General features: G+C 40.3%; 1 protein-coding gene across 4 annotated transcripts in view; it reads right to left on the bottom strand.

Annotated features, from left to right (window-relative positions):
• Positions 1–83: 83 nt before the first annotated feature.
• The window catches only part of si:ch211-186j3.6 (neural-cadherin), a 310,397-nt gene continuing 286,225 nt past the window's right edge, over positions 84–24,255 (bottom strand). For 3 of the 4 annotated variants that reach the window (XM_044167606.1, XM_044167542.1, XM_044167769.1), the window contains 2 exons: positions 4,912–5,066; positions 84–3,490 (listed from right to left, as the gene is read on the bottom strand). In XM_044167606.1, the coding sequence (XP_044023541.1) occupies positions 2,873–3,490; positions 4,912–5,066 (773 nt within the window). In that variant the 3' untranslated portion in view covers positions 84–2,872. The other variant, XM_044167692.1, reaches the window with a different exon arrangement.

The following is a 24,255-nucleotide window of genomic DNA, read 5'->3' as shown; positions in this document are numbered from 1 at the left end:
AACAATGAAATCTCCTGGTTTGTCATTATGCATTATTTTCATTTCTTTTTTCAGATGCAGTCACGATTCAGCACAGTCACTGGTGCAAAGAAATGAATTTATTGAGAAAAAAAGATCAAAGCAAATACAAAACACTTACATGACTGTCCAAAGCGCATCACAATCATGATGATAAAAAAAAGATATGTTCGGTTTGATTTTTTTTCTCAGAAGCTGTACATTTTAAACCTATGGTGCTTTTCTTGACAAAAAGCAATAATTGTAATTAATCGATCTCTGTATTTACAAATGAGGTAAAAACAATAACTTTGTTCACAACATGTCTGTACCCAGAACACAACATTTAAGAAGCTGTTATATGGTACAAATGAATGGTGGTGGGAAGTGAGCTGCTGCGCCTTACAGCTGCAGAGAGAGAAGCGAGGCATGAAACGCACCTCACCACTCTGCGTGGCTCCGGCTCGGCCGCTCTCTACAGAGGAATAAGAAAATAAGCATCCCTCTCTAGAAAATCCCCACTGTCTATAAAAAAAAAGAAAAAGCCTGTGTGTCTTACTTTTCCCACAGCGTACTGCACCCTCACCTGACCGCCAAGTCTCTTATTTTTAAAAGCCGCATTGTTGCCTCTGCTTTTCAGAAAATAGCATGTTTCTGGAAAGCCGCAATTTGGGAATTGACTCCTCTGTCGTCTTTTTTTTTTTTTTTTTTTTTTTTTTTTTTTTTTGAAAGTACCCACAATCCTTTGGTTTTTTCCAGCATGACAGCAAGCCATCAGCTCCTATTAGGATTAGTGGCCTGACGTGTTTTCACACACTCCTACCCTTTAACTGCTCTCAGCCGACAGGCTCGGCTCTGCCAGCGTAGAGACGGATAAAAAGAGCACGGTGAGAGCGCTGCTGCTACAGCAGAATACACCGCCTGAAATGCCAGGTGAAGTCAGGGTTGGCTTTTTGGAGGACTGCAGAGAAAGGGAGGAGGGGTGGGGTGAGGACATGCGACTTTTGTATTTATGCCATTCGCTGTGCAAGATACCGTTTCTGCAGAAAGCCATTGCTCCCAGCATCCCCCCCCCCTCTCTACAGCTCCCTGCGGAGCTACTGAGCTCGATGGTGGCACACTTCGCCACAGAGGCAAGCACTTGATAAGATGGTTCCTCTCTGCCTCCCCTCCTCATTTGCTCTCTGATTCAACCCTCTACCCTGTAATAATCTCTCTTATCAACGGTAAGAGCAGGCCCTTTTCAGACTCTGCACTCCTCTTCCCCTTCTCTGCTTTTCTATTGTTCTTTGCCTTTTCGTTCTTTTTCGACAAATTATTCTCACTGGTTCCACAACAGCAGATGTTTTTTTTTTTTTTTTTTCTCTAGGGTTGAGAGGGGAAAAGGGATCCATCAATCTGATGTGACTAGAAAGCCAAATAAGAGGAACGCTTGCCACAGTGCTGACAATTCACAGCTAGGATAATAACTGCAGCCTTATTATTTCCTTGCAATTTTCAGTCCAAAATCAGTCAATTTTCCCACAATCACACTGTTTCAGCCAAGAGTATATGCAGTAATTTAGCAAGGGACAATAGATAAATGTGTGTGTGAATTGTGTATGGCACAGATATCACAGCTCAGAACAATATATATATGAATAATCATAAATCTCCTTCATCTTCCTCCTCCTCTTTCCGTTTGTATTTGTTGAGCAGTCACCTTGGAAAGCTGTTTGACATCGTTTGTATTCTACCGAGCAATCGTCTGTTAAAGCAGTCTTTCACAGACGCCACATTTGGTATGCCTGAGGAAGAGCGTACGCAGCAAAGAGCAAGTATTTCCTCCTTCCCGCAGTCCGCACGTCCGCTCCCATTTCTTTGTTACAAAGCTGTTTGAATTTTTGTGCACCCTCCCTTGGGTGAGGAGGAAGGCGCGGCGGAGGAGCGCAAATGAGAATAGGAAATCACAAGACGAGGGCGCAGTAGTAAGTAGAAAGCTTGATGTCTTACAACCCACGGAGTGTTGAAACTTGAAACACCCAACCAATACAGAATTACTCAACCCAGCGAAAGTCACATTACCAGAAAAAAAAAAAAAAAATCTCACACTGCAGCCCAGTGACGGTCGAAGCACTTTTTTTCTCAAACAAACATTGACAGAAGCTGTGTACAGCCAGGCAGCAAGAACACAATGTGTCCACTATATACTGAAAATCCAGACTCTGTATTATATGGGCTACTCAGTATGATCCCACTCATCTTCACTGTCTTATCAGGTAACAGCACAGTGTGGGATATATGTAAGAGTCCTTTGTTTATTTACAAAGATTGAATTCAGCAGCAAGGTGCTAAAAAATACATTTTATGTGGCATTGATTTGCTCAGGTATAAAAAAAACCCCTAGCCAAAACATTTTCATTTCACATTTTAGGCCTTCGGCTGACACTCACGATTGTTAGAAAATAGAGGAAATTTCGGGTTTTACAGGCTGTGACTGAAACCGATTTTTCCAACAGTGAAGCTAAGCTCCATCATGATGAGTAGCCCGGGTAGAGAGCAACGTTCTGAAGCCTTTATCCTGACTGGCAGGTTTGATAACATCTGCTCCTGCAAAATTGTCATCCAAGGTAGAGGGAGCGCAGAGTGACAGGCTCTTTTCACAGGGACACTTTCATCTGTCTGTTAGGCCACCATGTTGATTGACGGAGCTCATCATCCAATAAATACAACACCTTCTGTGTCTGCTGTCAGCAAGTGAGGGTTGTGGAGTGAGTCTCTCTGTCAGTCCGCCTCTCGCTGGTTTCCCGCCTCGGTCGGTAAGCGTCTGCTAATTGATTGTTTCAGGGCGGCCCGTTATCAGGGTCCTATCAGTTTGGTCTGTGTGTGTCTGAGCTCAGAGGTCGCTGGCCTCGGCTCGCTCGTACAGCGCCCGCAGCTTCTCAAAGCGAGGCCCCCACTCCCCGAGCGTCTCCTCCCTCCTCGCCTCCCCCACCCCGTCCCCGCCACTCCCCCCATCGAGCCCCGAAGAGCTGAAGGAGCTGAGGGAGCCGGCGGGCGAGCCCCCTCCCTCGGTGGAGAAGACTTGCAGGGAGTCGAAAGGCCCCGTGTCTGGATGCTGGTCAGCGTCGCGGATAATTTCACACAGGTAGCGGGCCAGGTCCTGGCTGGAGAAGGACAGGGAGCGGCGTGCCAGCTGAGAGGGGCGGGCCTGGCCCTGGGCTGGAAGTCTGGTGGGGGGGACGTCCCTACGGAGGCTGGTGGTGGTGGTGGCGGTAGAGGAGGTGGAAGCTGCCGAGGGAGGCAGGGTGGTGGAGCTTGCTGTCCGGCTGAGGGGGTCCAGCGGCTGTGCAGAGGCTGAGGTGGGGGGCGCCTGGTGGAGGAGGTGGTGGTGGTGGTGGTGGTGGTGGGGAGGAGGAGGAGGGTGGTGCAGGGCTCTGGAGCGGCAGTACTGGACCGACTGGGCCGGGCTCGGCTGGAGGGACTTCTGCAGCTCCGCCATGTCGTAGGCGTTCTGGACACGCATGCACACAAATGAACACGTATACATTCACACACACATGCAAAAGCAGAGGAAAAGTCTCAGTTAGCACAGAAGCTGAAAAAAAACAACAAAAAAAACTAGAGATAAGAGCAAACAGAAGAGCAAGCCAGAGCAAAAGACTGAATGTTTAGGTAGGAAAATATGAAATGCGACAGAGAGCAGAAAAATGAAAAGAGAGCAGAAAAACAATCAGCTCTCCCTATTACATTTCCTGTGAATGTTCCACCTATTTAAGTTTCCAATCTATCTCCATTTACTGTCTCAGAGAAGTCACCGTAAGTATCTGTGTGTGTGTGTGTTAGTCTGTGTGTGTGTGTTTGTGCGTGAGACCAAGAAGATAAAAAATCTGGTGGAGTGGAGTGGAGGTGATTCAGAAAGGAGATGAAGGGCGTCGCTCTTTCTATCCATCTCTTATGCGCACTGGTGCATTGGGGTTTTAGGAGCCACCATCAGTTTCACATAACAGCCAATCACTTCAGGACCAATGTGATTCCGCCAAAACTGTAACCACGGCAGCAGAGATTAAAAAAAAAAAATGTAGGAGGAGGGGGAGGAAGAAAATATACACATGGAGGAGGTGTGGGTCGCTTTGTAAAACTGATTATGTGATGAGTGCAAAGTGCTGTTTTCATTCCTCCAGAGAGCTTTCAAACAAGACTCTTGAGAATTAACTGCAGCATCTATCTGCTCTGCTATAGGAGATCAGGACTGTGTGTGTGTGTGTGTGTGTGTGTGTGTGTGTGTGTGTGTGTGTGTGTGTGTGTGTGTGTGTGTGTGTGTGTGTGTGTGTGGTTTGTACGTATTTGGCTGCATTTCATATACGGACGACAAGACCTTGAGGGTTTTTAGGTACTGACAAGGTGTGACAACAATCTGCAAGTCTTGTGTGTGTGTGTGTGTGTGTGTGTGTGTGTGTGAGAGAGTGACGTAGCAGAGTGACATGTGTTTGTTTCGATCAAAGCTGTGATATTATGCAAGCTCTCTTAAGTACTGTGCTTGTGGGATACAGTGGCTGTTGGAGAGAGGAGATAAGGATTTTGCGTGGGCCAAATTAAAAGGCTTGGACGCACACACACACACACATACACAGACTGTGGAGGATTCTATTCCAAATTGAATTGACTGAGTCCACTATAAAGCAGCCGCCGCTGTGTATTTCCAAAATAAAAGTGATCTTAAAAAACGATGCAGTAGAAAACATTTCACCTTCATGCAAGTACATAGAGTACAATAGTTGTTTAATAGTGAGTATTACAGTGTTTACTTGCTAGTAAGTCGTTTCTGAGTGTCAGTGTGCTTCTGTGTAAAAGTGAGTGTTTCCCCACAAGAGGTGTCTATGTAACTTCCTTTGTTAGCTTTACCACAAGGGTGTGTGTGTCTGAGTGATGTACCTGGTCCTCCTCCCCGCCTCCCTCCTCGTCATAGTTGAGGACGTTTTCTCGGATGTCCTCCCAGCCGTCGTGGTGGGCTGAGACGTGGTAAACGCCCTCCTTCAGCCCTTTGTAGCTCCTCCAGCGCGTGTAGAGGAAAATGCCCAACAGCAGCACTGGAGTTTAGACAGAAAGCGATGGAGGGTCATCAGTGCAGGCATTGGCATTACAAATTAAATGATAAAAATCCTTCAGCCAATTAAGGCATGGCCCCAGAAAGAGGTGCTGTTTGATGGAGTTGGCCTTGAGCATCATTTGCCAGAAATGTGAGCTGAAATGTGATAAGTTGTAGGGTTCAACTGATAATGATGCTTTAGGTTTCTAAGCTGAGTTATTTTATGGCTGATATTTGCCAAAATAGACATCAAGGAGTGTCTGAAACAGGTAGTTTTTTTTTACTCCAGTGAACTCTCTGAGCAAGAGAAACGTCAAAGATTCCCAGGGCTGGCGAAATTGCCATGAGAGTATTTGTGCGCCCTCAGTTCCACCTGAGCAGGGGTTTTAAGCAGCTGAATTGGCTACGGCAAACAAACTGTGCCCATTTTTGAGGTGATGCTAGATAAATTACTAAGTAATTCAGTGTTATCGAGAGTAGCAATCTCCCTTCAATAATCATGATATGGAATCGTAGATATTTCACTACTGCTTCCCAAATTACCTCTCAGTTGCTGAATGGCGCATAAAGGGTGATTTTCACCATTTATCCATTTATCTGAATGGTCCTCAATCATTTATCAGTTATTCATCGCTGTATTCATAACATTCATGGCCGTATTTATCCATTCATTTGTGTCTAGTAGTTATTAGTGTAATAGATGTTTCACTTATAAAGTTGTTGCCCTTCGTTTTCTGTAACTTACTGTCAGTCACTTTATGTATTCGTACCTTTTTACCTCTTGCTACCTGATTTCAGGTCAGTTCCCTCACAAAGCTAATTTGTGCGTTATCTCTTGACTGATCAAGAGAAGTGTACAAGTGTGCTAAACTTGAACTACATGTTAAATGCTGGAGAATGTTAATTAAATTGCTGCTGCTTCCTTACTTATTCACCACATATTGGTGGAGAATGCAGCTACATTTAATCTTTTGAATAAATTTGGGCATTTATTGAGAATTGACAGATGGAGCTGGAGCACCAGCAGAGTTTTTGTAAAAAAAAACAACCAGTTTGTTCAGTCATTTTAGAATTCAAAGAATTTGCTTGTCCTTATTTCATTTATGATTCACAGAACTAATTTAGTTGGTCCATACTGTGAAAATAGCGCATGTCAAGTGTTTTAAAATGCTTTCATTGAGGGATTTTTTTGTTGTATTTCATAATTGTTTGAATGAAGGCATTTGTCGAGCCTCTGCATCCATCACAGTAACTTTTCTTCATATATACACTTTTATATCAATATATGTTTTCTACATATCTTCTATTTTCTTTCCAGACCACATTTCTCTTAAACAGCATTTACATCATTCTGGTCACAATAACTCTTGGGTCAAAATGTTGCATTAGAATCATATCAGTTGAAGGTTTCACTTGAATTTTCCCCTCTATCATGTTGGTCAATCATTCAATATGGAATTAAACAACGTCATATCAGAGCTCGACATGACTGGCTCAGCTGGCCAGTCTCAGAGTTTCAATTAAAGACTAATACTCACATAAAGCTACTGTATTTAAAATGCATATTAAAATGATGATACACGTCCTCATTCCTTTACATCTGCCAACATCTCTGTAGTTAAGGGTAATTATAACGGTGTGATTGCATGACAGGCCCTGTAGGCACAGAACATCCTTTAGATTATTGCCACTGCAGGCAGTGCAGACTGTGATTGGTTGTAATTACATTAGATTTAAAGAATGCTATTGATTCCCTGGCCAACAGAAGCCAACGCAGGACAATTAGTAACCTGACATTTTATTAGAGCTATTTATGCTAATTGTAGAGCTAATTGTCAGTTTTGAAATGTGAATTGTTTACATTTAATACGGATACTCTCTAAGACTGCAGGAGGTGTTAACATTAATTAAAAAATGTATGCAAAAGAAAAGAAGTGGAAGAGAAAAAAGTGATTGCTTTCAGTTTCACTCCAGGATATAATGTTCAGGAGATTTAACTTTAGTAAAAAGCAGATTGTAGGCAACACACACACACACACACACACACACACACACACAGTTCAACCAATCTGCATGTAGTTCCCATCTAGCATTGCTGTGACCTTTTTAGCTGTCTAACAAATCCCGTGCCTTGTCTCATCTCAATCACCTCTTGCCTTAGTTAATACTTCACAGTTCACTTGCCTTTCCATAATATTAACCTGCTTAACACCCAATCAAACTCACAGTGTTGCACTCTGCCATTCATTTTTTTCACTTTAATTCAGCTGTGTGTGTTTTTCTCAAATCAAACAACTGAATCAAAAGACTTTTTATCCCGCAGAACAGCAAAAAGAACTTGTAAAATCTGGAGGGCAATGTTGAGATAATATTTAATAATTTACATTAATTAAGCCAAACTGAATTAGTGTCTGAGTCATACATATCTTCAAATCTGTTCTTGCACTACATGGGAGAGCTGCGTTAAATCACATTTGAGAACAGCAGCAATCACATACTGCAAACGATTTCAACTGGCAGCACTATAAATACCCTGGCTGTTCAAATCCTCTTAATCTGAGGCAGGACATCGCCGTGAAAAATCTGTGATCTTAAACAATTCAAACACATCTTTCAAACACGTGCTGCTCCTGTCTCTCCTCCTCCATCAACCTCTGCTTTTGCTTTTTAAGCCACACGTCGTTCTCCTATATCACAACTAAAACTCAACATCCAATCCATCATGTAAACATACCAACAGACGGCACTCAAACTCCTTGTGAATTGATAACACCCCATTAAACAGCCAACCCTCTGACAACTCTGTAAGAGTAAATCCACTCAGCCAGAAACCAGCTGCACAGTACAGGAGGAAAAAATCAATATTCATTTACTGTCAACTTGTCCCCCTCACCCGAACTCCAGTGTTGGCAGATTTACAAGATAAAATTGTTTCAAGAGATTCACTGTTTCATTTTTAGAGTGGCATTGTGGCTTTTATTGGCAGTGAACAAGAAGGGAAAAAAAGATAAAGAAACTGGAAGACAGACTTTTGTTTTGGCAGGAGACACATGTGGCTGGCTGCTGCAGAGAGTGGCCTCGATGTTAGACAGGCAAAAACAAGGTCACAGGTTCAATCCCCTGCCCCGACTGCAATGGTCCTCATTTACAGTGGGGTGCCCTGAGTTTCCCAAAGACAGAAAAAACAAAAAACAGTGTTGAGCAGCTGACCCAGCAGCCTGGAAGTTTCCAAAGCCAATGATAATATGAGGCTTTATGAGGCTTTAAGGCTGGGTCATATTAAATACTAAAAATAAGAGTATCAAGCAAGTGTCTGCTGACAGAATCAGATAATGATGGGAATTTGCTATAATTGAATTCACTGAAAAATGAAAAATATAAAAATAAAACAGTCTTACCACTTTCATCTTCCCATCAACAGTAAAATATGCAATACCAAAAGTCAGGACAGGAATAATAACTAGTGTTTTTAAAGACATACAGTTAAGTCACAACTTGAGATTATAGGTACCCTTTAGAGTTTTTCACCTGCAGCGCCGTGTTGCAATGTTTTGATGAGCGAGTTCCTGTTTTGTTTTATTAGCATGTGCAAAACACATTTCTGTTGGCAGTTTCACGCTGTTTAACTGATAGATAGTTGGTGGTGATAACACAGCAAAAATGTAGCAATTCCCCAGCATAAGGCAGCGAGCAAACATTAATGTAAATAAAGCAGGTTTCAAAATAGTCACACACAATGCATTTTGGTGAAAAAACTGTTTGTCTTCAACAAAAAGCCATAAGCTAACTCTAAAGGATACTTAGCTATATGTAGTGAGCTTGCTAATTTGTAAATTTAATTTGCTGTGACTGTTTCCAAGAATGCTAGTTAAAAGGTAATTCTGGTTTATTGCAACTTGGGTCTGATATTTATAGTTTTGGCCATCATTCCTAAATGTAAAACTGTACTCACCAAGTTAATTTCAACGTTTTTAACAAGACCTAAGTAAGCCAAACTTGTGTATTTGGAGAAGTTAATGATTTGAAGTTACAAAGTGCATTAGCTAGCTACTAGCTAGCAACCTAGCTGCTACCATCGTCAGCCTTTTATTAGAGTCACCCCTATGTTTTACTTTTTTTAGTTCTTTTGGACTAATTTGGCAATCGTTTGACAACAGTAGGCCTATTATGCCGCATATGCTGTTTAGATACCAACGGAGGAACAAGCGTTTAAAGTTTGAAAAATAGGCATATTGGATATTCTTTATGGCAATGAAAGTTGTGCTTGGACTTGGATACAATTACTAGACTACTCTTTCCGACTGAGGAAAGGGTGAGTAGATGATGCATTTTTCCGCCTTTCCATTTGGACCTTTCATGCGATTCTATCTGGATTGTAGCCTACAGCTCGCTAGGTTATATTTTTAGCATCTTATACCACTGTCGCTACAACCTGCCTGATTGGCGCGTTTGCAACTCTCAACAGAGATGAGAAGGAAGCAAGATGGCTCACTCGTTAGCTACTTCCATCATCAGCGCCGGGAAAAACGACGTGTTTAATTCAACATTCATCCCCAGGGACCCCTCCACCTCCCCAGGAGCCCCCAGAGTCCCGGTGAAACGGAGTGGCTGAGATCGGCTCAAGGATTACATTTACAATCCCAAACAAATCAGGAAGTAGACAGTGCACTTTACCAATTTGTAAATGTTTGTCATTTGTATCAGTTGTGTTAATAAACATGTTCATTTTCAATTAATTAATAGTTGAAAATAAATTAATTCTCATTTCTTTCTCCTAACCCCTGAACACATTTTAGGCACTGAACTTTTCCTTGCTAAGCCCTGTATACTGCATGGATCAATATCCCCTGTGCATTAGGGCTTAGGCCTACAGTATATAAGGGGGAAATACAGCCTATAGATAGACTGAAGCAAAGAAACTGCAATTATAAGAGGTCTGTTACTGCTTGGTCTATGGTGGTGGAGTTTATGTCTATGTGTTTACACTTGCTTTCTGCTGTGTGTGTGTGTGTGTGTGTGTGTGTGTGAGTGAAGAAGTGGGTAGTGTAAACTCCATGGGGAAGTGAGCAAGGAAGCTGGAGGTCAGGGCATACAAGATGAATCTGCACTGTTCAAAGGCCCTCTCTAGAGGGCAAACAGAGAAATGGAGAATTTGATCTGTATTTCTGACAGTGTATACGTGTGTGTGTGAGTGAAGAGTAAGCCTGAAAAGAGAGATTATGTGTTTATTTGTTTACACTGCCTCCAAGGTCCCGTGGTCTCTTTGACCATCACTCCTTTTTTTGTTTAACTTTCTCACTCCCTCTGCTTAACTTGGACCCCTGGCTTCTACTTACCCTCCCTCTGTCTAACCACCTTTAACTATTTTCTTTTTCTTGGCCTTTAACAACAAACCCCTAAGCTACTCCAGGATCTCCAGCACAAGCCTTGGGCTAGCTGCACCACACTAGCTATTACTCAAAATCTTACCAATACCAATTCCCTTCCAAATGTTATTGCTATAATTGCTACTGATTTCCCAATTCTGGATGACGTTTGCAAACATTGTTAACCACTAAAGGGAAAATGTCTTAAAAATTAAAGACAGATGTCAATTGAACGTCCCGCAGAGCCCTCTCAAAACTTCCGCACTGCCCTCTTTTTTAAAAATGGATGCACATGTAAGGCTGCTATCTGATGAGTAGGGAAATCCATTGTACCATGAGCAGTTCAAATGGCGCTGAATGAGTGTGTATGTAATGGGATTTCCAGTCAGACAATCAATATCCGAGCAGCCCTGCAATGAGATCAGTGTCTATGAGTACATCAACACAAGTCGATAATATAGTATGGATTTTAGCCTCATCAAACTATAATTCTGTTTACTGCAGCCATCTGTCTCTACACGCTCGATTTATCACTCCTCTTCTCCTCACTGCTCTTTTTTTGTGCCATCGTTTGACCAATGCAGGTTTTTTAAGGCCAGTATGTTGCAGCTAATAACCTTCTCTAAACTCTTTATAGGTGCAATGAGGTTTTTACTGGTTCCTAGCTTCAAATGACTGTCTACAGGAAAATGATAGGGTTGAATAATAACTATAATTACTTGCAGGTGTTGAGTTTCTTTCCAGCTCGCACACTGTTTAGAAACACAAACTATCCCTCAATTGCAGTAACAGAAGTCTTTCCACACTGACTATTTTCACGCCAAAAAAATCTGCAAGTAAATGTGTCCTCAAAGTTTTATTTTACTCATGTCATTCATTTAGCTCATAGTGCAGTAAAACTCTCCATATATTTATTCCAAGGCCAATATTTGTCCAATATATCAGCTTGGTCCACTTCTGTTCTCTGCCTTTGACTCTGTTGTTTGTTTTCTCAAGTTAACTGTGACTTAGTGTCTCTTTCTATATATACACACTGCTCCTCCTCTTGTAAAGAGAGTGTCAATAGTGTCACACTTCAATCTAGCTGTATCTCAGCTATGCTCTTACAAAGATGCGGCTATGAATAGAACTTCACCTCGACATGCACAACACACCCAGGGACATTTTGAACAATAGCATCCAAACAAGCAGGGACATTATAGTGATGTTTTGAAATTCACAGGTGAGGTTTTAAAATATATATATATATTTTTTATTTTTTTACTTCACGCAGTACTTTTACTTCTGTGTGTCTGTTTTCCCTATATACACCTCACATCAGCATGCGTCTTGGATCACTGAACTTTGTTATTGTCAAGTCCACGTCTACATTTACCTCATAGGTGAACTAGGTGGAATTTCAGATTATGCAAAGCAGCTATTGGGGTGTTTAGAGATGCATTTGGCCACATTAACATTAAAATATAAATGCAACGAGTATCCAGTCCACAAACAGTAACTGCAGAGATGAACTGCCAAAGGACAGTTAAGTTTTGAAGAATGTACTGTAAGTTGTACTCTATTGTTATCAACATCTGTATATGAACAATGAATGAGAGAGAATTATCACAGATGCTGCAGTTTGGAGTGTTTTAGTGTCTTCCAGCTCATTGTTTTGGTTTTGTGGCCCCCAACTTTACTGTTTGGTTCACTCTCACCGTTCTCATCAGCTTCGTTCCCAGCAGTAGCAAGCAGCTGTTTTCAGAAAAAAGTTTGCTAACATGTCCGCAATATCAACTTCATATGGTGTTAATATGTCAATGCTGTGTTTACAGCTTGTTAAGCTGCCCTCAAGTGGCAAAAAAAGTATCCATTCATGGGGCTTTTAAATAAGTTATTTTTCAACAGGATCAGGTTAAAGGAAGATTTCAATGTTAGAAGTGTTGTTCTGTATAAAACTTACATTGGGCAGTTGAGTACTGAGCAGAGGTTTTCATCCATAACAAAGCATAATAATGAAAAAAAACACAAACGAGTGTAAGAAGCCCCATCGAAAAGCTGGATACCAAACATCCAAGGCCTGAAATCATCCAAAATATCATCAGCAATCACGTTTTCTACTCATTCAAAACATTCAACATGGTGCTTTAAATCAATTCTGCATCACAGGTATGTGTTGGGAAAGATAAAAAGACAGAAATAAAAAAATCTTCTCTCACATTTTTCTGGACATGGAATATTCTCCGATGTCAGATGGACACACACTGACCTGAACATAACTTTTGAAGTTCTCAGTATGGATGGAGGAGGAGTTCTCCAGAGCATAAGCTCTCACAGACACTCACAACACCTGCTGAACCAGTATGAGGTGCTGCTGTAGTCCCAATAATAAGCAGTCAGACAAAAGCAGCACTGGAACACTCTCGGAAATGTTGATTTAGACTCTAAATGTATTTTGAATGACCTTTTTCGCCTTCACAATCAAGACAAATCAGTGAGCTTATTTCCATCATTGTTGGTCCCTAAAGTATTTGTGCAATGATGCAACATCACATGTGACAGTAGCCAATGTTCGTGTAATCAAAAGATTAAACTATGCCACTGAAGTTGGCCAGTTTACTGCCTTTGATTAACTCAGAAAGACAAATGAGGTAAAAAGTCAATTCATCCATTGTCTACCAACTTATCTTGCGGTGGTCCTGCGCCGATCCCACCATTCATTGGGAAAGAGGCAGGATAAAACAATGGATGTAAGAGAACTGGATGTAGTTCCAAGATGATGCCCGATTAATCTAATTAAAGTTGCTCACCTAGAGTGTGCACTGAAAAAGTGCTTCAGGCTTCTGTGCTTTTGGGCCTATGTGAATTTTCAAGTCTTTCTTTGGCCAAGCCAGCTGATGCAACTTGCTGTGATGTGGCTCTTCTCAACTTTCTAATTTTCTTTTAAGCTAATGGGTTAAAGTCCAACTGAAGTCCCATTTAATCCTCCCTTTTTTCAGCCAAAAACAAATGTCAGTGTTTTTGAAATGGATCGTAAATAGTTTTTTATTATTAAAAGGATGAAAAAGGTCTTGTCAGAATATCAGAAATGCTCCATTTCATCTCAGTCAGCTGGAGGGGCATGTCAGTGTCTGTGTTTGATTGACAGAAGCTGGCAGGCTGAGCTCCAGCAGAGGAAAGAGAGACAAAGTTAACAAACTTACACTGTAGCTTACAAGCCATGGGCAGACAATGTAATGTTAGCAGTGGTATTGAAGAGTAAGAACTATGCCAATATATAAAATGGCCAAAGTGACATTTGCAGTTAAGATTATATGGTGTTTAATGTTCTGTAGATAATTAGCTAACTAGCCTGCAAACTGACTGTTAGCAGTGCACTTTCCCTTGGTGAATGTTTGGTGGCTCGTTCAACAAGCTAAGGTGCAAGATGTGTGTTCATGTTTGTACATTAGGTAAGAAGGAGACTTTACCAGGAAAGCTAATGTGGGTTGTTGTCCAAAGTCTGTGTCTCTTGTGTTGTGTAGCAGGCTGCAGTCTGGCTGTTAGTCAATGTGGCCATGTGCTCTGACTTTGATAGAATGCTGATGTTACACATTCACACATAAAGGCAATTTAGAGTCTAGATTCCACCTAACCTACATGTCAGTAGACTGACGAATGTCATGGAGATCTGTATCCACCATGGATTTTGACTGAGCAGGATTTTTGGCTGAGCAGTCATACGGTTATACAATTACATATTTGAAAATTGAACTTTAGTGTTATTGCCTCTTAATAAAATACATCACCTACAATATACTATGTTCTAGATAGTAAATCAAACAAATCAAAGCTATTTGAAGATAATTATATATTTTTTAGAAAGTAAATGTGGTAAAAAATTTACATCCATGTCTGATGCTGAATCATTCAGAAAGTCAGAATCAGTCTCACCTTTCATTTTCTTGTGTTTTTAAATGCCTGCCATCTTCAACATTTGTTTACATGAAGTTGAATTATACTGAATGTATTTCTGTGAGGAGGCGAAAGGCAAAGGTTCAGAACTTGCATTTTCCTAAACTCCTTACAGACTATAATGAATGCATACATGAACTACCTCAACTTCCTTCAGCAGAAAAAGTACAGTAGACTTCCCAATCAGACTAATTATCTTTGACTTACATTGCTTGGGTGGATCATAATGTACTCATGTCTTCCTCAGCAGTACATCCAGCTCCACATGACTTAAGTAGGTATTAATGTACTCTCAGCTGGAGAGATTTGGGTATTATGCAGAATATGAAGAAGGATCTGATGGAAGACTCAATAAGGGGCTGTCTATGCTGTTCTTAGTCAAGATTAAAATGGGTTTGGCCCCTGAGCTTGCTGCTGTGCTGTCAGACCTCTGCCATTTGGAGCACTTACACAGCAAAGATTGACTCTAGTCATTTGAAGTGAAATTGACTGTGTTTTGCTTTTGGTTTTAACTGATTTTCTGAATTTTCTGCGTGTTTGTCTTGATGCTGCTGTTTTAAGCAGATCTCTCATGAAAAAAAGATTGTGAATTAAAATGGGAGCAACCTCAATAACCATTGTAAAACTATCCGCTTGCATTTATCAGACTACATCAACTACCATCATGTTCTTGAACTGTGCACACCAACCTTTTTTGCTTGTTATGCTGCTCTGCTATATATACGACAAACTGGCATTGATCTATAAAGCTTTTTTGACCATTACAACCTTGTGAGAATTATGATTCCAATAAATTCCTCTCACATGGGTTTGCCCAATATCATCTTTGTGAGAGACTCACAAAGACATTTACGATACTCAACACCTTAATTTGTGGACTAAAGATGTGGCATGGGTAGGGTTGGAGTTCAAAAGCATTTTATCAAACATAAATCCATATAAAACTGCTTTTGAATCCAGTCCAACCCTAACCATAACTAAACTCAAAATAACTAAAACAAAACTTCTATTTATATTTTAACAACCACCATTGAGTCTGGTTCTGCTCGAGGTTTGTGCCTCTTAAAAGGAAGTTTTTCCTTGCCACTGTCGCCAAGTGCTTGATCATGGTGGGATTTGTTGGGTCTGTTTAAATGATATTATAAAGAGTACAGAATTGTCTAGTTGTCATCTCATATACATTGGTGTGCAAAAGTGTTTGCCCCCTTCCTGATTTCTTATTTTTTTTTGCATGTTTGTCATACTTAAATGTTTCAGATCATCAAACAAATTTAATTAGTCAAAGATAACACAAGCAAACACAAAATGCAGTTTTTAAATGAAGGTTGTTATTATTAAGGGATAACAAAATCCAAACCTACATGGCCCTGTGTGAAATAGTGATTGCCCCCTAAACCTAATAACTGGTTGGGCCACCCTTAGCAGCAACAACTGCAATCAAGCATTTACGATAACTTGCAATGAGTCTTTTACAGCGCTGTGGAGGAATTTTGGCCCACTCATCTTTGCAGAATTGTTGTAATTAGGCCACATTGGAGGGTTTTCGAGCATGAACTGCCTTTTTAAGGTCATGCCACGGTGTCTCAATAGGATTCAGGTCAGGACTTTGACTAGGCCACTCCAAAGTCTTAATTTTCTTCTTCTTCAGCCATTCAGAGGTGGACTTGCTGGTGTGTTTTTGATCATTGTCCTGCTGCAGAACCCAAGTTTGCTTCAGCTTGAGGTCACAAACAGATGGCCGGACATTCTCCTTCAGGAGTTTTTGGTAGACAGCAGAATTCATGGTTCCATTTATCACAGCAAGGTCCTGAAGCAGCAAAACAGCCCCAGACCATCACACTACCACCACCATATTTTACTGTTAGTATGATGTTCTTTTTGTTACTTTTATGCCAGATGTAATGGGACACCTTCCAAAAAGTTCAACTTTTGTCTCGTCAGTCCACAGAGTATTTTCCCAAAAGTCTTGGGGATCATCAAGATGTTTTCTGGCAAAATTGAGACAAGCCTTAATGTTCTTTTTGCTCAGCAGTGGTTTTCGTTTTGGAACTCTGCCATGCAGGCCATTTTTACCCAGTCTCTTTCTTATGGTGGAGTCATGAACACCGACCTTAACTGAGGCAAGTGAGGCCTGCAGTTCTTTGGATATTGTTGTGGGGTCTTTTGTGACCTCTTGGATGAGTCGTCACTGCGCTCTTGGGGTAATTTTGGTCAGCCGGCCACTCCTGAGAAGGTTCACCACTGTTCCATGTTTTCTCCATTTGTGGATAATGGCTCTCACTGTGGTTCGCTGGAGTCCCAAAGCTTTAGAAATGGCTTTATAACCTTTTCCAGACTGATAGATCTCAATTACTTTCTTTCTCATTTGTTCCTGAATTTCTTTGGATCTCGGCATGATGTCTAGATTTTGAAGATCTTTTGGTCTACTTCACTTTGTAAGGCAGGTCCTATTTAAGTGATTTCTTGATTGAGAACAGGTGTGGCAGTAATCAGGCCTGGGTGTGGCTAGAGAAATTGAACTCAGGTGTGATAAACCACAGTTATGTTTTAACGGGGGGGCAATCACTTTTTCACACAGGGCCATGTAGGTTTGGATTTTTTTCCCCCCTTAATAATAACAACCTTCATTTAAAAACTGCATTTTGTGTTTACTTGTGTTATCTTTGACTAATATTTAAATTTGTTTGATGATCTGAAACATAAGTGTGACAAACATGCAAAAAAATAAGAAATCAGGAAGGGGGCAAACACTTTTGCACACCACTGTAGCAGTCCAACATTAGCCCTATTATGAGACACTTTGCTGAGGTACTTGTGGCTAGCTAGCCATGTAGCCAGCTGTGTTGAGCTCAACAGCTACGGTACTCACGTTAATAGAAAAATCTGAAGATACTGACATCATCATACACTCGTCCTTTCTCCCTGTAGCCATTGTTGGTGTGTGGTGCTCAGATGTTTTTTTATAATCCGCTATGAGATTTATTTTCAGCAAGAAAACACTTTGACTAATGTTAGGTCAACACTACGCTAACACTAACGCTAGCTAACGTTAGCTCTTTTGAAACAAAACAAAAAAAATGAGGAGAGATAAAAGATTCAATAAGAGATTTGTTAGTTTCTAAGATTAGCAAATCCAACCCCAAAATGGAACCAGCTATCAGAACCAACCCAAGTCCCAGGTAGAAAGAAAGAAATCGTGATGATGTTTCTCAAGTGTCTCAAAGTCAACTGACTATTTTGATTTCTGCGTCTCTCTATTGGCCAGAGCTGCCAGAGAAAGGTCTATTTTATGCAAATAAAACTCAGTTTGAATCTCTCATGTGCCATCCTGTTTGCTCAGTCTTCCTCCAAACTCTCAACAATTCACAAAGATAACCTTGGAAACATCTTCACCTTGAAGGACTTTGGTGTTATAGAATCAATGCAGCAATCACTGAAATGACTGCATAGCTCATCTGGGAGAGAAGATTGTAGGGATATATTCAGTATGTGACTCATTGACCAACATCTGTGTCCCTAATCTGATATCCTTCTTTAATCTCTGTGCTCTAAACCTGTATGACTGCTTAAGGTCGCACAGAACCACCAGTGAAGATTTTGTATGTTTTTTGTACTTTTACAGCTGACCATTTTACAAATGACTCCTAAGGTTTTCAGATATATTTTCTAATGTATTAATATCAGTAACTCAATTAAATTTTATTTATATAGCGCCAATTCATAACAGAAGTTATCTCATTGCACTTTTCCTATAGAGCAGGTCTAAACCGTACTCTTTATAATATTAATTACAGAGACCCAACAAATCCCAAAGTAACTGAATTACTAGTTTACTTTACCTCTAGTCATCTACACTCACGTCCTTTCTCAATGACTGAATGGAGAGCATGTCTGCTACCTGTCTTTGGGATTTTCCGCTATCTATTTGGGCTGACATTGCTATGGTGATTTTCCAGAATGTACCATGATGGCATGTTCCAGTGCTTACATAAAACTCCAACATCCAAGACTTCAGAGATGATCATTGACTGTTTAATGGAAGAAATTACACAATTCACATTATAATTCTCACTATGCTTTTCATTTTCTGTTTCCATGTTCAAACAGTTCCTACTTGCAACTACATTACTATGTGACAAAAAGGAACCAGATGAATATATACATAAATAAACATTCACTGTGAGGGATTATGCATCTCAAACAAGTTTTAAATTGAGTATCTTGTCATACTGAAATGAATGAAACCAGAAAATGGCTGGCTAAAATGTAAAGTATATATAAATCTGCATGTGATAGGTTGAAGCATGCAAAACTACCAGTATGGTCCTTTCAAAACAAAAGCCTGAATTATACTTTCCACATCAGTGTGGCCATGATGAGGGTCCACATGCCGTAAATTGTGTCATCTGACCAGGTCTGCAGGGATCTGCAAGGACCGTCCACATGCAGCCTAAAATGTATGACCACTATGATTGTTTGCACTGCCAAACATGTTTGAAGTCATCTGTGTATGTAGACATCCAATCAAGTATAAACAGAACATAATTTTTGGACTATCTTCCCCTAAAGACATCAGCTCAACTTCTATGCAGCCTCACCTCCCTGCATCAAAATTGTGATGCAAATTTTTTTCAGAATTAAAATTGACAGATCTGTGCAGCAGCTGCAGGTACGGACATACAGTATGTTGCCATACTGACATACAGTAAGTGTTGACTTCCTTGTAAAAGTTAGTTGAAAAATCAAAACTTACACACATTTTTATGGTTTTCTGTTGTCAAATCTGTTTGACAAACTGCAAGGGAGGAATGCATATAATTACAGCTAAAATACTGCAAGGTAACGCAAAACATATTGCAACATATTGCAAGAAAATGCACCGTGACCTTTAGAGGGCTCCGTAGAAAACAGTAAATGAACAGTAAAAACTGTAATGTGAGAATGGAACAAAATTCTGAAACAGTTTCAATTTAAACTTTCTGTTCTAGGTTTTCAATTTCATTTCCAATTTTCAGAATGCTATTTCATGATCTCCATTTATCATTTTGAGATAAAATGTATTTTTTCTTCTAAAAATTTGATTGCGGTCTGATTATAATATAGTGGTTGTGTTAAAGAATTTCTTTATCTTTTACTTTAATTTTGGCTAAATTATCCTCACAGATCAGTTAAAATAAACAGTTAATCGCTTACTGAATTGGAAAACAGAAGGTGTTTGCATTACTATCATTTACTCACAGCAGTTTTCTATGTTGCTATAAAATAGATGCATCAAACCTGTATTGTGTATTCTGCAAAGGAAAAAAGAAGGTCTGGATTAAGAAGGAATACATGAAAAATAAACTGACTGTTCCAGAAATACAGGCGAGTATGTCACTGTCAAACCAACAGTAATAAATTGAGGTAAGAATATGGAGCAACAATGTTGTGAGAGAGGAATGGCAATAGAAACACAAGAAGAGGGCGAGGAGGTGCATGTGAAGAGAGGGTGATATTTACACACACACATGTAAGCCAAAATAAGCAAACAGAATAAATTAATTCCTATCGTTGAGTGCCAAATCAATATTCAAGCTACATGATAAATTCAGACGGCTAGGTTATTAATCATTAATATTGTCAAGAGACAGCTGATTAGACTTTGACTTGGCGTGTGGCCGTGCTGACATTTCTCAGCTAGAAACTTTGTTCTGAACTCACAACCCCAGAGGAGCACCCTGGGGACTGGCACTGGGTCAGCTCTGCCAGTCTCCCAGTCTCATCAATAGAATAGTAACAGAGCAACTCCAAGACTTCTCTTTGGATGAAACTGTTTAAACCAGGGGCATCAACTCAACTACATTAATAAGAAATTATAAAGTCACTGCATCTAATATGATCTGCTATTAAGGAACTTTTTCCTTGCCACTGTCGCCAAGTGCTTGATCATGGTGGGATTTGTTGGGTCTCTCTAAATGATATTATAAAGAGTACAGTCTAGACCTGCTCTATAGGAAAGGTGCAATGAGATAACTTCTGTTATGAATTGGCACTATATAAACAAAATTGAATTGAACTGAATTAAAGGTTTCACAAATAAAATGCTAAAAAAAATACTGAAAACAGGAAAAGTCCTGAATGTTCCCTCATGTTGATTTATTTTGGATGTTATTTCTAGGTTTATATTTGAAATATGGTATAAAATCTTTGTCCTCCTTTATATTGATTAACAAGGCAAAGAGTCTATAGCCACCATGCTAGTAGCTCTGTGAGGCTGTACTTTGGCTTTGCTTTGAGCTAAATGCAAACATCAGCATGCTTACAAGGTCACAATGATAATGTTAACATGCTGACGTATAGCAGGAAATGTTTACCACTGACAGCCATAGTCCTTACAACCTTAACTAATGTGTTGTCACTGGTTAGATTGTCAAAATTAGAAAAATAAAAGCATCAATCCCTGAGGAGCAACGTTAGCATTAGTGACGGTTGCGTCCAGTTATAGTTCCCTCAAACAATGTAACGGGGTAAAGAAGATGCTTATCAGAAGGGATTTAGAAGTGGGCCAGGGTCCGACATAACCAATGGCCCGGGGCCAGTACAAGTTTATCCAGGGCAAGATGATTGACCAGTCACCGGTCCGTCTGAGCCAGTGGCGGACTGATCTGCTTATGAAAATGCGGTCGCACTTCTTTAAGAACGGAGTAGACGTGGGATCCCAATATATTACCAATGTGAAATGTCGAAGGTAAATTATATTGTTTAGACCCAAAACGTGACTGTTATTGAGGGTGTCATCTTTTATAGCAGTCCAACATTAGCCCTATTATGAGACACTTTGCTGAGGTACTTGTGGCTAGCTAGCCATGTAGCCAGCTGTGTCGAGCTCAACAGCTACGGTACTCACGTTAATATAAAAATCTGAAGATACTGACATCATCATACACTCGTCCTTTCTCCCTGTAGCCATTGTTGGTGTGTGGCGCTCAGATGTTTTTTTATAATCTGCTATGACATTTGTTTTCAGCAAGAAAACACTTTGACTAATGTTAGGTCAACACTACGCTAACTCTAACGCTAGCTAACGTCAGCTTTTACCGTAGCTGTCTGTCTAATGTCGAGCACTGTGGGTTTTAATAGCATCCCTACAATGTACTGTACTGTACTCTTTGATTGGATTAAAATGTAAATATTTACCTAATGTCTTATAGTGTAAGGATTATTGAAATGTCATTTTACAATACAGGGCCCCTATAATTACTAAATGATGGGGGGAAAAGGGTTACCTAAAGCTAGCTGGTCATATCCTAAGATTACCATAGATAACATTACATGAAACACCACTGCACAAAGTAACCTAAATCTATAGCTAATGTATAGCTATATGTTGCTAAATGAATTCAGTACTCTATCACGAAAGATTCATCACTTGATATGATTGAATCTGAGTCTCACTACACTCTACCACGAAATATGCAGGTTGTACAACAAACTGACAACCACTGGAATGGAATGGAAGGGGGGAGGGTGAGTACGTCATCTAATGGCTGGATGTTATCAATGTTATCAATAGCACCTTTAAATGGGGAACATTCAAAAAGTTGCTGATACATCTCATTCAATACCACAAATATCAAACTCATGGTGGCGCTAGGGGAAAGTCATCACTAAACTTTTCATGATTCATTCTCTGGAAACCATGACTGTTCTGTTTTAGAGTGGATTTTGTCTTTAATCTTCACAGATCATAACATTCGCAAAAGAGCTGCACTTCAGCACTGCATCAAGATTGTTCTTGCCCTCCTTTTGTTCTTGCTATTAAAACATTGGAGTCTGTACAAGCAATGTTAGATGAAGGCATTAAGTCTCTCTTGCTGCTACTTAAATTTCAGAGTGAGGAACGCTTGACCGATCGAGCGCGGAATGCTCTACCGATTGAAATTACTACCAAAGCCCCTGGAGCATTGATCTCAATTTCTGCAGGTTTGGGTAAACAGCACCTTATACGCCTACAAATCAAGTAATTAGCACTTAAAACAGAACTGAGCCTCAGCAGGATCAAGGTTGGATGTCGCATTTAATATGAGCCCAAAGCCAAGTTTGAAGGGAGATAGTGTGGAATGGAGGTGAGAAGAAAAGAAGGTAAAATGATCATTTGAACTGTGTCTGTCTGGTCTCAGGGTGGGAAGGAGGTTCCCTCTGAATCACCAATGAGACAAGCAGACATGGCCAGCAGCAGTGTGACATTGACACCATCAGTCTCAGCACTCTCTTGCTTTCCCTTCTCTCGCTGTTGCGCGCTGCCTCCGCTTTGTAATCTTTTCAGCTCCCTTTTGTTTTTCTTCTGTTATTGTGTCCTGTTTTATTCTGTACTTCTCTGATCTATTTTCTTCTCTTGTACTGTGCTCTGTCTCATACTGCTCTTTACTATTCTGTTGTATTGTCCTCAATTAAACAAGGGGAACATGTCATTGTACTGACAACTCCTTCTCTGTGTACGACTATGCCCGAGGCGCTTTCTCAGCAGAGGATCCTTTAGGAATAGGAAAACAGAGCTAAAGTTAAAGGCAGATGAATATTCAAAAAGCAAAAACAGACAGGCAGGCAAACAGAAAAATGTGGATTTTAACAATAGACAACCAGATACCACTGTATTGCAGTCCATCCACCCACAGGCCAGTCCTAACCTCAGATTCTTCCGATTCACCTTTCAGTGAAGAAAGCCTGACTGTAGTGAAAACTATGGTCAGTTTATTACTGGCTTTAAGCTATATAAAACAGTTCATTATAAAGGGACATACAAATGTAAGTCAAGAGAGATACGTCATGTTTCCCAGGCAAGTTCTGGAGTTCTAAGGAGCATCTTTTTCTATTTTTCTATTCTTTTTTCAGATTTATGACTCAGAGAAGAAGTACAAATTTTGACGCAAATTTCGCTGACATCGGGCACAAAGGGTTTTAAAGTACCTAAATTGTATACATGAGGTGTGTGTCACAGCCACTGCTGCTGCTGCAACTACTGACCGTGTTGGTAAGTGGGCCTAAAACTACAGTAACTAACTAACCAATGTTTTCAGAACACCATGTCCCTTTCACTCCCTGCAGCAGTATCTTTGCATCAAGTCTTTCCCTACCTTTTTTTTTTGGCATGGGTCAGGGGCAAATTGATCACTTGTGATTGTCCATCCAGCATGTCAGTGAGATAATGTTCTAAGTCTAGGCTGTGGACACTATGAATCATTCTGACATTTAGGATACACTACTCAAGCGCATGAAAGCACCCACTAAACCCCATGTTTCATCTTAGCTCACTGTTTACATTGAACAAATGTGCACATAAATTATGTAGCTTTAGTGAGAGATGTAGATAAAGATGATGACCCTTAGCTAAAATGAGCCCCATACAGTAATTATTACATTCAATTCAAAGTGGTGTGTGTTGCCAGGCCCCTGTTAGTCTGAGTGTGATAACATCATCCTTAGGGTCTTGCTATACCCACATCCCAGTACAACAAACCTCTAGGGGTAAAGTAAGGCACTAATTATCAAAGAGACATCTATTACATCATTAAAAACATCTGGTACACTATTATCATATCATCATACTATGTGTGTGCGTGTGCGTGCATGCGTGCGTGTGTGAGAGAGAGCTTCAACTTTTTCAGCTCTAGATTTCAGGTCTGTGTTGTACTGTAGCACATTTGTCATTTTTGTGGTTATCAGTTCCTTGAATGGAAATTCCAGCATTTGGGGATAAGGTGGTTTTTAAATGTCACCATGGCGGGAATCCCGTTGAAAAAATAATGGGGACACATTGCACAGTGCGGCAACATACAGAAAATGTTGATTCATGGCTGTATTATATCGTTTTGCTTTTTGCATTTAAAGAATGTGATAAAAGCAATGAAAGTT

This window comes from Siniperca chuatsi, linkage group LG1, assembly GCF_020085105.1.
Source record: "Siniperca chuatsi isolate FFG_IHB_CAS linkage group LG1, ASM2008510v1, whole genome shotgun sequence".
NCBI lineage: Eukaryota > Metazoa > Chordata > Actinopteri > Centrarchiformes > Sinipercidae > Siniperca > Siniperca chuatsi.
The sequence above is the reverse complement of the archived record's forward strand: the minus strand, read 5'-3'. Positions and strand labels throughout refer to the sequence as shown.